Here is a 15,014-nt window from a genome sequence, read left to right on the forward strand (position 1 = left end):
TTAACCTCTCTGGGCTCATTTCCTCAACTCTAAAATGGGCACCATGATCCTTGTTCTTCCTATCTCACAGGCCTGTTACAGGGATCAATTAAAATTAGTCATCTGAACATGGATTGTTCTACTGGGTGCCTGGGCCTTGGAGATTTGATAAAGTTGAGTAAAGTTTAGCTAACTCCTACTATACCGCTCAGTATGGTATTAAAAATAGATTGACCAACAAGAGAAGTAAGGGACTATGACATTACAAAAAAGGGTCCCTGACGTGTGAACCAATCAGCTGAAAGATTGTAGGAAGGAGGTCAAGTCTGGTTGGGAGCTGCTGTGTGACTATAGGATGTGATCATGAGAAACAGACTTGAAGAGATGTGGCCTCGCCTTCGCCCGGGAGAGGATGGCAGTTGTTCATGTGCTTTCTGCCATTAATCTCGACTAATGTTGTTGAAGCTGAATTTCCTTCAGTCTGCAGTCATTCTATCACTCTTCTCTGCCACATTCAGATTTTGGTATAGAATCATAAAACACCAAAGCTAGAAGAAGGATCTTCAGAGCTCTGGTCATCTAGACCTGAGCAGGAATCCCATCTAAAATACAGATAAAATAAGAATAGTGGCTAATATTAGGGACAACTAGGTTATGCACCGGGTCTGGAGTCAGGAAGACCTGAGTTCAAATCCAGCCTCTGACACTAGTAAGTCGCCTAACCTCTGTTTGCCTCAGTTTCCTCATCTATAAGATGAGCTGGAGAAGGAAATGGTAAACCTCTCCAGTATCTTTGCCAAGAAAACCCTAAATGGGTTGACAAAGAATCAGACACAACTGAAACAACTACACAGCAACAAAAAATGGGAAAAGCAGTACTGATCAAGCCCTACATAAATGTTAGCTGTTGGGAGGGACCTCAGAAGGTATCTAGTCCAAGTCGTACCGAAGAGAGGAGGGAAGGGAGTAAGCTTTTATGTAGCACTGACTGTGTGCCAGGTACGGAGCTGAGCACTTTTTACAAGTACTGTCTCATTTGAACTTCCCGACAAACCCGTGAGGTAGATGTAATTATTATCCCCATTTTATAGTTGAGGAAACTGAGGCAAGCTGAGATTAAGTGACTTGCCTAGGGTCACACAGTCAGTGTCTTAAGGCCGAATTTGAATTCTGGTCTTCCTGACTCTGGCCCTGACACTCTTTTTACTGCACTGACAGTAAAACAGTTATCCAGTTCTTGCTCGAAGTCTCCCAGTAAATGCCTGATTAGGTCATTGGTAGGGAGTATCTAGGGGTATCCCATTTCTCTCTTGGACAGCTCTTAATTGGTAAGAAGCTTTTCCTTATGTTAAGCCAAAATTGGCCTCTTGATGTTGGTCATAATTTCTCCCTTTTGGGAACAAGGAGGACAAATGTAACCCTTCTTCCATATTTTCAGATATTTGAAGAAAGTCATCATGTCCCCACTTCAGTCTTCCCATCTCTAAGCTCAGCATGCTTAGTTCCTCAACTGATCATTACGTGGAATGCCCTAGAATGTTTCCACAAAAGCCCTCTTGGTTTTGCAGCTAGCAGACCACGGGGTGTCCTGTTGATTAGAACAGAAGATTTTTCCTGATTTATGGTGATCTCTTCACTGAGTGCTCACTCACTCTGTGGCACAAGATGTAAGAAGCAGGATCACAGCCATCAGATAACGTATCGTGTTAACAGAAGATGGAATGATAGTTTAGCACGTAGCCCGTCCTTGGGGATCTGATGAACTCAGAGTGGGGAGAGGGGACAGAATCATGTCTTTATTTTCACTAGCCTCTAGCTGAAATTTAGCATTTCCTTCAATTGTTTGAAAACATTATTCTGAGAAGGCTTCACCAGAAGGCCAAAGGATTCCATGACACAGAAAAGGTTAAGAGCCCTTCATTTAGCGTCCTGGTTTCCTAGGCCAGTGCAAGAGATAAGCTGAAGCTGAAAAGCCTGGGGTTAATACCCAAAGAGAAGACCCTGAAGAAGGAATCCAAGCCCCATGCACATGCCTGCTCACGTTTATGCCCTCAGGCACTCAAGGAAAATGAGTATTCTGATATAATCAAACTGTCTCTTGGAAGTGAGATTAACTGCTTTGAGTTGCTTTTCATTGTTTACTGAGCCAAATCTAATAGATGGCCTCTGCTTCCTCTTCCTGAATACATTCATTTACAGAGGTCAACCGATGTTCTGTTCTTTTGTTATTAAGAACTCATATTTTATACAACGCTGACTTTGACAAAGTTTTCCATTATAATAACCCTTTGAGAGAGATGGTGTTTCAAGAGATCTGTGATTTCATCAGTGTGAGCCAGCTGTGACCACAAAGAAACCATCAGGTGATGGCCAGCCTTCTTCTGCCTTTTCCACTTTGTGTTCCTTATCTTCAGACACCAGACACGAAGTGTTTGTCCAGGCTATACTGAAGACCTTTCCAGCTTGGTAGAACTTGCCCAGAGTTGAAGCTTCATTGACAGTCATTGAGCATCCAGGGTCTCTTCCACACTGTGATGAAGCATCAGAGTTGGCCTTAGTGAAGGAGAGAGTAGGGCAAGTATTTTTATCCATCCCTATTTGGCACATGAAGTGACAGAGGCCCAGAGAAGTAGTGGCTTGCCTCAGATCATATAGCTCAGTAGTGGAAGGGCCAAGATTCTTGGCCCAGTCTTCTGCCTTTTCAGTCCAGGGCTCTCTAGTATTATAGTGTCCGTTGTGGTGAAGGAGACAGAATGATCCAGTGGATCCAAGTAGGAATCTGGAAACTCGACTTCCCTATTAAAAAGCCTTGTTAGGTCCCCACTGCCCCTGGTTTCATCAGTGTAAAGGTTTCCCTTGTGGCTTTTGTCCCCCTCCTACTATGTATAATAGAAAACTGGCCATAAGGTTGGAAGTTATAGTCCTCAGCGAGCTCCCTGTCTTATTCTGTAGGTGTCACTGTATACAGAGCAGTGACTTTGAATCAAGAACTAGTTAGAGGCTTCAACTCGCACTGTCTGGTCCGTAAGGGAAAAAATTCTAAGTGAAGCTTAGTGAGCTAATGACTGGAGCAAAGGCTATTAGGAAGAAGGATAATTTCTGTGCTAAAGAAATAAAGGGGATTTCTTTCCTCATTTTCCATAGAGGGGTGGTATAGATAATTTCTGTCCTATAGAAATGAAGATGGTCACTTTCCTTATTTTCCACAGGGAACAAAAAGCCGACTGGGAGTCAGCCTATTTTTAAGGCCAAAGGTGTATTTGGGGAACAAGAATATTGAGCATTAAAACATTGCCTCTTTTTGTTGATGTTAACATGTATTTTTGTCTTGTCCTCAGGTGCTTCCCCTGGAAAATAAAATGAAGCAGCCCCAGCTTTTTCCAGTCATTCTGTATGTGGGGATGGCCATCGTTACCCTTGTCTACATCAGCCTGGGGTGCCTGGGCTACCTTCAGTTTGGAGCAGCCATACAAGCCAGTATAACCCTCAATCTGCCCAATTGCTGGTGTGTAAATCATAAAGGAGAATAGAAACCCATTGGCTGTGGTTTTGAGTGTTTTCAGGAGAGGTTAGGGCAAAAGGTTGATGCGGGTGAGGGCTAAGTCATGAATAGGCAGGTGTCTTCTGGGCAATGAGATAGCACGCTGGGCTTTCTTCTTTTCGTGTAGTAATTCCCAGGAAGTAGGTATGTTGGGGGCGTCAGTTACTAAGCTTCTGGTGTAGTAGAAAGAACATTAGACTTGAAACCGAAGTCTGTTCTGTCATGAGCCATGTGACTGTAGACAGCTCATCTTCATTGACTGTTATTATCCTCATCCATAAAATGGGGCTGCATCTTACTTGCATTGCCTAGCTCACAGATTTGTGGTGAGGTTAAGATGAGTTGTTATATAAGCCATAAGTAGATCTATAAATGCACTCTTGTTTATTCACTTTGATGCCTTGGTGGATCTGTGATTTCCTCCTCTGAGTACCCTCCACTGACATAGATGGCAGCCTCTCCATGCTTTCTCATCCTCTGGGGTTTGTATCATTGTCTTTTAGTAAATCCTTTATAGAGAATACGCTCATTGTCTGTAAAATAGACAAGCTGTTTGTTATTTAAGTAGTGATGGTGATGATGATGGTTATGAAGAAGAAGAACTTGGAGAGTTAATCCAGCTTTCCTTACTCCAAACCATTCCAGAAACTGAAAAAAAAAATAGGTATAAAGAAAATGTGATTAATGACCTTCATCTGGTTTCTCACTTCCCTGCCTAGCAGACCGGAGGCTAGGGTTGAAAAATGAAGCATTCGACTCGGAGTCAGGATCTCGCTAAGGAATTCCCAACAAGTCACTGGATCCTTTTCTGTCTCACTTTACTCAATTTTTTTGAAATATCTGTTAATGTTAGGAAACACTGAAAGGCTCTCTAACAGGGTAGGTGGTATTAATACTTGACCCAAAGTTCTGCTTCACAGCTGTTCTGTTTTGAGAGCATATGATTGTTTTGGGAGAAGCTTTGAACAGAAAATGAGGTTACACCTGCTGATTGCCCTGAGGTGCAAAGTAAGCTTTAGTTCTTTTTGGTTGATCAGCAGTGTTTGTACACTTGAGAGCTCTGTCCTGAGCCTGGGAATAGGAGCAGAGAAGTCAGGAAAAATTAAGAAAAAAGAATGTGTTGCACATCCCAGATGCTGTTGCTGTACAACATAGGGTAGCTGGCGTCTGCATTTGTTTGGTTTGCTTATTGTTTCTCATGGTCAGACTTGAAGCACTAAAGCGATTGGTTGCCTCCACTATCTATTAGCTTGAGAAAAACCTTTTCTTCCATTCCCCAAGTCCCTTTGTTAATTTGCTTTTGCTTGTACCCTGTGTAATATGAATGGGTTGGCCTAGATTGATATCAGGTCCCTTCCAGCTCTGATGTCTTGTGGTGCCATGAGCTGCCTTTACCTCTTGATGCTGTGTGATCAGCCTACTTCTTTCCTTTCTCCTTTACTTCCTACTTCCCTCCCTCTCTCTCTCTTTCTCCTTCTGTCTTATCCAGCTGGAAGTACAGAGGCAACTCAGGGGTCCAGTACCATTCTGATTGGCACGGGAACTTTGACTTGCCCTGTCTTCCATCCTGGGCTGATTCACCCCTCCTTAGGCAATCTGGTGTTTCCCACTCTATTTCCAGCGGGTTCATCCTATTAATGCTCAACTTGGTGCAGACCAGATGAACTTAACCCATTCTGCAGATCAGAACTCCCAAGTTCAAGAGATCCTCCACCTCAGTGCCTCAGGTCGAAGGTATTATAGGTGCGCACCACCCTGTCCTGCTCAGCAGATGTTTCTAAGGAATTCAGCGTTGGGTTCACAGTATCGTAGATTTAGAACTGGAAGGAACCTTAGAAATTATCTAGTCCAATTCCCTCATTCTGTAAGTGAGGACATTTATTCCTGAAAGAGTTTAAATAACTTCTCCAAAGTCACAAAATTAATAATTGGCAAAATTAGGTTGAAGAAACTTCCTAAGATAACCAAGTCATTTTTGTTCTTTCTGTAGGTTGTACCAGTCTGTCAAGCTGCTTTATTCCATTGGGATCTTTTTCACCTATGCCCTGCAGTTCTACGTCCCTGCAGAAATCATCATCCCCTTTTTTGTCTCCCGGGTGACAGAGCGTTGGGCGTTGGTGGTAGACTTGTCTGTGCGCATAGTCATGGTCTGTCTGACATGTGAGTAGAAGGCACAGTGACTTTTATTTTCTATTTCAACAAAGCATTTGAACCCCAAAGGCTATCAGCAAATAAGTAGAGTGTGGGTTAAGTTGAGGTATATGTTTCCATATAAAAGAGTTCCCTGCACAAAGGAAATTATAGATCAGGACCAAAAATACATAAAACACAAAGATAAATAAAATATTTTGAAACGTGGTGCCTGGAACTGCAGCCCAGGGTCTGCTTAGGGGAGGAGCCCTGGGCATCTCATTTCTAATGTCAGGCATAGCCTTAAAGCTAATATAAAAGTCTGGTGCCCGGTGAAGGTGGTCAGAGTGCTACTGGCCTCTTTCCTAGTCACAGTCTTGCAGCAGTGTTTGTTTTAAAATTAACTTTTATTTTCTTTTCCTCTCACAACAACCAAAAAACCCCTTTTAACAAATAAGCATAGTCACACAAAACAGATTCCCTCATTGGCCACATTCAGAAAGGTTTGTCTCCTTGGGCATCTTAGTCCCTTCCCCTCTACCAGGAGAAGGGGCAGAGTGTTTTCTTATTGGCCCTCCGGAGTCACAACTGACCACCGGGTGTGCTGATCAGACTTCTGAAGGCTTTTAGAGTTTTTCATTTTTACAGTGTTGTTAGTACATAGTGTTCTGGTTCTGGTCCCTTCACCCTATAGTGTTCACTTCTGGGCATTTAAAACAATATATATGTCTTCTATTTTGGGAGTCCCAGCTTAAGTTTTCATTGGTATGGGGAACTCTTAATTCAGACTAGCAGCTCCTCTTTAACTCAGAGTCTTAGGGAGTTGCTTGGGGTCACTGAGAGCATAAGTGACTAGCCTCGCTAGCCTTTGAGGCAGGGCTTGAATCCAGACAGTTATTCCTGATTCTTAAACCTGGCCCTCTCCTCTATGTCTCACTGCCTTTCTTTTTTTTTTTATACCACAGTTTTTCCTTCTGTATGTGTATGTATATATAAACATTTGTACATATATGCACATGTGTATTATATATTCATGTTTCTATTTATACATATATACACATACATACAGGGGAATAACTGATATTAAAAACACAAGAGAAGCAGTGTGGTGTATACACACACACACACACACACACACACACACACACACTTCCAGTTCAGAAACCCTCCTCACTCTTAAACCTTTTGTTGTAACAAAGAAAAATAGTTTTGTAAAAGAACCATCTGACAACACATGCAACATCCAGTTCCTGTCATCTCTGGCCTTTCCCAAGAGGAGGGAAATGTGTTTCACCATTTGTTCTTGAGAACCAAGATCAGTTAGTAACAATTAATCTAAGCTTGGGTGTCTTGTAGCATTGTTTTCTCTTACATGATTGTGGTCATTTTGCACATCCACCTGATTCTGCTGGTTTATTCTGTATCAATTGAAGCAAGTGTTCCAAGTTTCTCTGCAGTCCTTATCTTCGTCAAGTCTTATGTCATGATAGTATCCCATTACAATCGGTCACCACAATTTGTTCGGCTATTTCCCAATCAGTGACTACCCACTTTGGTTCCAGTGTTTTGCTCCAATAAAAGTGCTGCTATGAGTATTTGGGTCTTGGACCGCCTTAGGTTATATCTGGGCAGTACATTATAGGAAAGACATTCGTAAGGAGGAGACCAACCTGGTGAGAGGACTCAATATCAGGTCTTATGAGGACCAAGTGAAGGAGCTGGAAGTGTAACACTCTGGTCTGCATCTGTAGAAGGAATACCCTAGGGATAAAATCATAGACACTTAGACCATTAAGGTGAGTATATGCCCTAGGGGAAGTTCTAATGATTTCATTAGAGAAGATTGCTATCTAGACAGCTCTAGAAAGTCATTTGTAACCGTAATTTCTACATACACCTTGTATCTATTCCTTCTTCCTTGTATCTTCTTTCTTCCTTCTTCCTAGGTTATGAGGTCTGGCCCTGTGGCTGGCTGAAAGAACATATCCTCATTGAGACAGCACACTGCCCCCATTCTTCCGGGTGTTATTGAAAGATAGTGGGGCAGCTAGGTGGCATAGTGGATGGAGCACCAGCCCTGGAGTCAGAAGGACCTGAGTTCAAATCCAACCTCAGACACTTGACACTTACTAGCTGTATGACTCTGGGCAAGTCACTTAACCCCAATTACCTAGCCAAAAAAAGGAAAGAAAGATAGTGGCTGTTTCTGATGTAGCGGGATAGAGGAAAAAAGGTGAACTCTTTTCCAAATTATGCTCAAGCACTATGCATAAGCCTCCCTGAATCACAGAGTATCAGCATCAGAATTAGCACCTGAATAAGAATCCCTCTCTAGTTTTCCCACACATGGCCATATAGCCTCTGCTTACAGACCTCTGTTGATTGGAGGGAGCTCAGCACCACTGAAGGTGGCCTGTTCAATTTGGGGATGGTTCTAAATAGAAGGTGACTCTTCTTTCTGTTAAGGTGAAATCTGTCTTTCTATAGCTTGCACCCCTTGTGACCTCTAAGGAAGGCAAAATAAAGGTAAGCCGTCTTTCACAGGGCAGTCCTTCCTTCATATATTCTAAGACAGATAAGTCTTTCCTCTAAGTAATTTCTTCTCAGGCTAATAATCTCCATTTCCTTCAAATTGAGCCTCCTGTGACATTTTTTCTAGCCCCTCCCCAACATGCTCACCCTCTTCTAGGCATGGCCCAGCTTGTCAGTGCTCTCCTAAAATGTGGCACAACCTTCCAAACAGGATATGACCAGAGCACAGGGCAGCGGGCCCTCTTACGGACGTTGATTCTGTTACTATAGACTGAGGCCTCATTAACATTTTTGGCCACTGTGTCACATTGTTAACCCAAATAGATCTTTTATTCCCACTGAAACCACCACTATTTTTTTTTCATATAAACTGTTGTCCTGCCGTACCTTCTTTGATACTTTGGATGAGACAGTGGATCTAGGATCTCATTCCTACAGGTATTCCATCCAGTAATGAAGATCGTAATCCATTATACCTTCAAGTAATAAGAGTTGTCTCTTATGCAGGACCTCTGGTAAATCCTCCATTGGTCCACCCAGTGTGCTGCAGAAGGGGTAGGGATTCTTCTGTATCTCTTGAAATTCCCAGGAGACTAGCTACTAGGTAATGAATTCTTTGACTGTGACAACCCAGGAAACTAGCTGTCCATTCAACAAGCATTTATTAAGGGTCTTTTCTGTGCAAGGCATCATGCCGGGTATATAAAGATAAACATGAAATAGTCTCTGACCCTAAGGAGCTTTCAATCTACCCAGGAAAACATGAAGACACAAATAATAAGTCAACATAAATAGGTATACAAAGTGATTTCCACGGAGAGGACACCAACAGTTTAGGTGGAGGAAGGATCAGGAAGCATCGTTAGTCAGGAGGTGGTACCTTGATCTGAGCTTCAAGGAGGCTAAGGATTGTCAGAGCTGGATCTGCAGAGGGAAGGTGTGACAGCCTCCCTGCAAAGACTAGCACCAACAAGAGACTGCTTTGTGTGGGTAGCAGCAAGCGGGCCAGTTTGGCCAGAAGGGTAGAGTTGGAGGGAATAATGTGAAATTGGCACAGGATAGGGTAAAATTAGATTGTGGATGGCTTTCAGTGCTAAATGGAAGAGTGTGTGTTTATTCTAGAGGCAGTAGGGAGTCATCAGAACTTCTTGAACAGAGGAGTGACATATTTGGGTATCTAATTTGTCCTTTAGATACATAATTTTAGTAGCTGTATAGAGGAAGGTTTGGAGAGGAGATGGATAGCTGTGTCCTAACTTGAAAAAATGTCAGTTTTAGCAAATATTTTCTCCTAAAATATCAAAATAAATCATGTATGTATTTTTAAAGAAACCTTATATATGGGAAGTTAGGGTATAAAAATAGGTCCAACTTCTTTTTTTTCCTTTGGCTATCAAATTTCCTTAGGACCCATAGGTTGTGAACTCTTTCAGTACATCTCAGGCCCCAAAGTATTCTGTGGCTAAATTACTTTGGGAAATCATATTATAGTAGTTTTAGGTACCCCGGATCCTCACTTTGACGTTGCCAGTGACCCCATTCATTATTAATTTTTGTGTCATGTAGCACAGAAGCTGTTCCGTGTCTTACTTGCAGTATGGATGTGTGTGTTTCTTCTGTGTGCAGATGGCTTCGTGGTGACATTTTGTATACCAAACCCAAGTATTTAGATGAGTGGAATGTTGGCCTGGAATTACACATCCTTATACCCAAGAGCCTCAAGGACAATTGAAAAAAAAAAGAGGATTCTTAGAAAATTTGGGTTTTTCTAGGGATTCTTCTGCTTGATGAAAAAAGACTGGCTGGCTGGAAGATTTTGAGTAAAAGAAACTCAGCCCCCCCACCCCACCCCGCCGCTGGCCTTGATAGAATATACCTACAGAACTAGATTTGTCCCTGTATGCTCTAGTCTTCACCAGTTCTGCAGACTGACATGTATCCTGACTCCTACTAGATTTCTTTGCTCTTTGACACCCACCCACACACACGCACACACAAGTCTATGGCCTACATTTGCGAACACTGTACAAGCCTAAAATTTTTTTGGTTTCAGTTTTTATTTTCTCATCTTTATCAGCTCTTTCATATTCCCTTCCATTGCATGATGTTCAGAAGCATTGGCTGCCTTTGATCATCAAATCCACTATGTTCTCCTGTGATCTTTGTGGTTATGTTTTACAAAGCCCTCTTTTCTACAGAGAACAACAAAGAAAATATATTTTTCCCTCTATAAAATGTCTGCTTCTCTTTGAGTATTCTGCCTTTTACTTGGGGTCTTTTATCAGGGACTTAAAAGGTTGTAATCAGTGCTGTGAGACAAAGCTAGAGCAAGTGTGTTTGTCTTGTCTCAAGTGTGTTTTCCACACTGGTACAGAACACAGCACTTTGCATACAGTAGGTTCTAATAGTTCACAGAATATTAAAGCTAGAGGTATCCATACAGTATAGAATGTCAGAGAAGGAAGAGCCATTAGAACAAAGTCAGAGTTAGGAGGTAACTTTGGGACTTAAAACATAGAATGTCTGCAGTGGAAGGAACTTTAGAGCATAGAGCATGGGATTTTAGAGCTGGAAGGGACTTTAGAATTAATCATCTCGTCCTGAGGTGTTAAATGCATCCACAGCACCCCCAAGTGTGGCCTGAACCAGATGAAAATGTAATTGGGAAAGATTACAATAAAGCATAAGTTATGTTAATTTGTGGTTTTCTAAGTCACTATGCCCCCTGCGGGTTTCTTTCTGTATGTTTTAGTGGCCCCTGTTTCTGTTTGACAGACCACTGATCTACCCATCTAAACTCCCATTTTTATAGATGAGGAACTCAGGGGGTTGCACAGCTGATGCCAGAGCCACAAAGTAGAACCCAGTTCTCTTGATTCCTATGCCCATTTCTGGTTTATTTTTGCACTCCTATGTAGTAGATCTTTTTATTTCTTTACCTCTTTAAAATTTACGTTGTCAGATATTCATTTTCTTCTCTCTTCTACTGCCCTCACCTACTAGAAGAAAGAAAGGAAAAAGGAAAAAAAAAAAGAGAAAGAAAGAATCTTTGTGTCATGTAAGCATAGTCGAGCAAAATAAATTCCTACATGGGCCACATCCAAAAATAGATTATTTATGTTCTCTGTGACCCTGGGTTAAGTGACTAGCCTCTGTTTATCTCAGCTATAAAATGAGGATGATAATAGTAGCGCCTGCCTCCCAAGGTTGCTGTAAGGATCAAAGGAATTAATAATTCCAAAACACTTAGCACAGTGTCTGGCGCAGAGTAGGTACTATATAGAAGTTAGCGATGGCTGATCAGAGTTCTTCAGTCTTTCATAATTGTTCATTTCTACACCAGCGATGTTATAAATTGTTCTCCTGGTTCTGCTTACTTCATTCCACATCAGTTCATGAAAGTCTTTCCAGGTTTCTCTGAAAACATCCATTTTATATTTCTTTTAACATAATAGTCTTCCATTGCATTCCTTTGCCATAATTATTCATTCATTCCCCAACTGATGGGCATCCCCTTAGTTTCTACTTCTTTGCCACTAAAAAAAGAGCTGCCATAAATATTTTTGTATATATGGATTTTTTTCCTCTTTCTTTGAGCTATAGGCCTACAATGGCATAGCTGGTCAGAGACATTCACTGTGTCAGTAACTTTTGGGGCAGCATTCCAAATATTTGCCAGAATGGTTGGACCAGTTTCATAGATCCACCAACAGTGCATCAGTGGTCCTTTTTTTTTCCTGAAGTCTCCAGCATTTGCCGTTTTCTTTTTTTGTTCAATTTTGTCAAACGGATGGATCTGAAGAGGAACCTCATAGTTACTATAATTTGTGTTTCTCTTAATTATTACTGATTTGGAACATTTTTTCGTATTGCTATAAATAGCTTGGGTTTCTTCCCTTGAGACCTGGCTCTGCATTCTTAGAGCATTTATCAATTGAATGGCTCTTGCAAATTTAAATCAATTCCTTATATATATTTTAGAAATGAGACCTTTATCAGAAAAACTTGCAATGACTTTTCTCCCAGGTAACTTCTAAAACTTCTCTTCTAATGTTAGCTGTATTGGGTTTGTTTGTGAAATAACTTGTCCATTTTATCTTTGGTGATCCTCTCTATTTCTTGTTTGGTCACGAACTCTTCCCCTATCCATAGATCTTATTTGTCTAGGAAATGAGCTTTTCTACCTAGGCCATATATCTACTCTGTAGTACTTTATGAATCCAAGAACAATCAGCATATAAATTTAAGAGAACAAAGTGTACTTAGTTTTTACATTGACGTTTTTAAAAGGCTAGCATTTTCAATAAAAATTGTTGCTTGTCATTTCTGGGAGAGTTTGCCTCCCTAACCAAAAATTAACATGATTCTAACTGAGTGTTTAATTTAGGATTACGTTTTCCCATGTTTAAGTACTGCCATGGATGAAGGCCTGTATTGGTAAGCAAAATGGGCTCTTAGCACTCAGTTCAACCAAGTGCCCTTGAAGAGTTTGCTTTTGTTTCCTTTGATTAATTGACTGTATTTCATTGAGTCTTACTAGGTGCTAAGCCCCAGGCCCAAACCCCTATTAGGTGCTAAGCCTATGTGGGTGTGAAGCTCCCAGGGTAGTAAGGGGAGGTGCTAACTCAAGAGCCAATCATAGGAGCCTAAGTTCTGGTCATTCAGATGACGTTTGATGACATCTGAAACAGTATAAGAAGAGAAGACAGAGCTATTTGTGCAGGGCTCTCACTCGTGGTGGTGCGCTGATTCGGAGACTCCGGGCAGCTGTAGCTAAGAGCCCTCCAGCTCATAACCCGGAAGTTGAGACTCTGTGTTAAACTCTGGTAACTATGTATTGGGATTTGAATCAGACAAGGTCTGTCTGTCCATGTTTGTACTTTGTTTGTATTTTGCTCTGAAGTTCAGGGTGCTGGCTTTTTCCCCTGAACTAAGTGAGTGATATTTGTATGCTGGATTAAAATAAGCTTGTCAACCTCTCAACGTTGCTTTCCTTAGTAAAGCAGATCAAAAGAACCCGGGCTTTTGCAGTGTGCTGGTAGCGTTCTTGTTGTTGGGCTTGTGTTGGTCTTTCACCCCTACAACAGCTGCTAGCCAGATTGTTGAAACAGGGCCAAGGCTAGATTTGGCTTTGACTGGTTTGAGGTGTGATGAAGTAAACTTTTGGGAGGTTTCTCTAGTTCCTGTATTTACATCTAGGGGGATTAAGCTGACTTTTGAGCTATTGCTTCTGAAATCCAGTTGTAATAAATCACCTTCTGTCCTGACCTTATGCCAGGAATTGGAAGAGGCTGATCTTGTATGAAAGAGTCTTGACTTCTTAAGGTATTGTTCTGTCCTTGTGTGCCATGGAAGATGTCTGTCATTAAGTTGTCTCCATTTCCTTTTACCTCTCTACACTCTAGTTTCTGACCTCATCGTTCAGCTGAAACTGCTCTTTCCAAAGTTACCAACAGTCTCTTAGTTGCCAAATCTAATGGCCTTTTCTCAATCCTCATGCTTCTTAACCTCTCTGTAGCCTTTGACACTGTGGGTCACTCTTTTCTTGATATTTTCTTCTATCTAGGTTTTCAGGGCACTGATGTCTCTTGGTTCTATTCCTACCCATCTGACCACTCATTTTTTTCTTCTTTGCTAGATCTTCATCCAAGTAACACCCACTAACCATGAGTATTCCATAAGGCTTTGCCTTAGGCCTTCTTCTCTTCTCTTCTCCCTCTAGGCTGTTTCACTTGGTGATCTCATCAACTCCCACCCATTCAATTATCATCTCTGTGCCTCTGGTTCTCAAGTCTGCTTATCCTGCCCTAACCTCTCTCCTGACCTCCAGTCTCACATCTCCAGTTCCTTGTTGGACATCTTGAACTGAATGTCCTCTAGACATCTTAAACTCAATATGTGCAAAACTGAACTCATCTTTCCCCTTAAACTTTCCCTGCTTCCTAACTTCCCTGTTACTTTTGAGAGTACCACCATCCTCCCAGACACCCAGGCTCAGAACCTAGGTGTCACCCTCAATTCCTTACTCCCCCTGCCCCATCTAATGTGTTGCCAAGGCCTGCCGATTTCTCCTTTGTAACATCTCTCTTGTATACCTTCTTCTCTTCTGCCACTGCCACTACCCTGGTGCAGGCCCTTATCACCTTATACCGAGACTGTTGCATTAGAGTGCTGGTTGGTCTCCCTGCCACAAGTCTCCTCCCAACCCCCCAGTCCATCCTCCACTCAGTATTTTAAAGCACAGTTCTGACCATGTTACTCCCTACTCAGTAAACTCCAGTGGCTCCTTGCCACCTCCAAGATCTAACCTTAAATCCTGTGGTAAAGGTCTTCCATAACCTTCCTCTCCTCCCCTCCCTTTACCTTTCCAGGCTTCTTCTTACACCTTACATCCTCCCAGTGACACTGGCCTCTTTTCTGTTCCTTGAACAGGGCACTATCATCTCTTAGTTCTGGGTATTTTCACTGACTGTCCCCCATGCCTAGAATTCTCTCACTCCTCATCTCTGCTTCCTGGCCTCCTTCAAGTCCTAGCTAAAATACTACCTTCCACAGGAAGCCTTTCCTGATCTCCTTTAATGCTAATGTCTTCCCTCAGTTGCTTATCTCTAATGTATCCTGTATATAGCTCGTTTGCATGTTGTTTCCCCATTAGACTGTAAGCTTGAGAGCAGGACCTGTCTTTTGACTTTGTTTTCATCCTCAGTGCTTAGCACAGTGTCTGATCCATAGCAGACCCATTAATGAATGTTTATTGACTCTCCAACTGTTTTTCTTTTAAGCTAATCATCTTTAAGGTAGCTGTTTTGGTACTAATATTGCCTAAGGGTTT

At 41.9% G+C, this 15,014-nt stretch overlaps 1 protein-coding gene across 2 annotated transcripts in view; it reads left to right on the plus strand.

Annotated features, from left to right (window-relative positions):
- LOC118843537 (proton-coupled amino acid transporter 1-like) overlaps positions 1 to 15,014 on the plus strand; it is a 64,014-nt gene that overhangs the window by 31,307 nt on the left and 17,693 nt on the right. For both annotated transcript variants that reach the window (XM_036751210.1, XM_036751211.1), the window contains 2 exons: positions 3,318 to 3,484; positions 5,511 to 5,680. In XM_036751210.1, coding sequence (XP_036607105.1) covers positions 3,318 to 3,484; positions 5,511 to 5,680 — 337 coding nt within the window. The remainder of the gene's footprint in view (positions 1 to 3,317; positions 3,485 to 5,510; positions 5,681 to 15,014) is intronic.

This window comes from Trichosurus vulpecula, chromosome 3 (assembly GCF_011100635.1).
Source record: "Trichosurus vulpecula isolate mTriVul1 chromosome 3, mTriVul1.pri, whole genome shotgun sequence".
In the NCBI taxonomy this organism is placed as follows: domain Eukaryota; kingdom Metazoa; phylum Chordata; class Mammalia; order Diprotodontia; family Phalangeridae; genus Trichosurus; species Trichosurus vulpecula.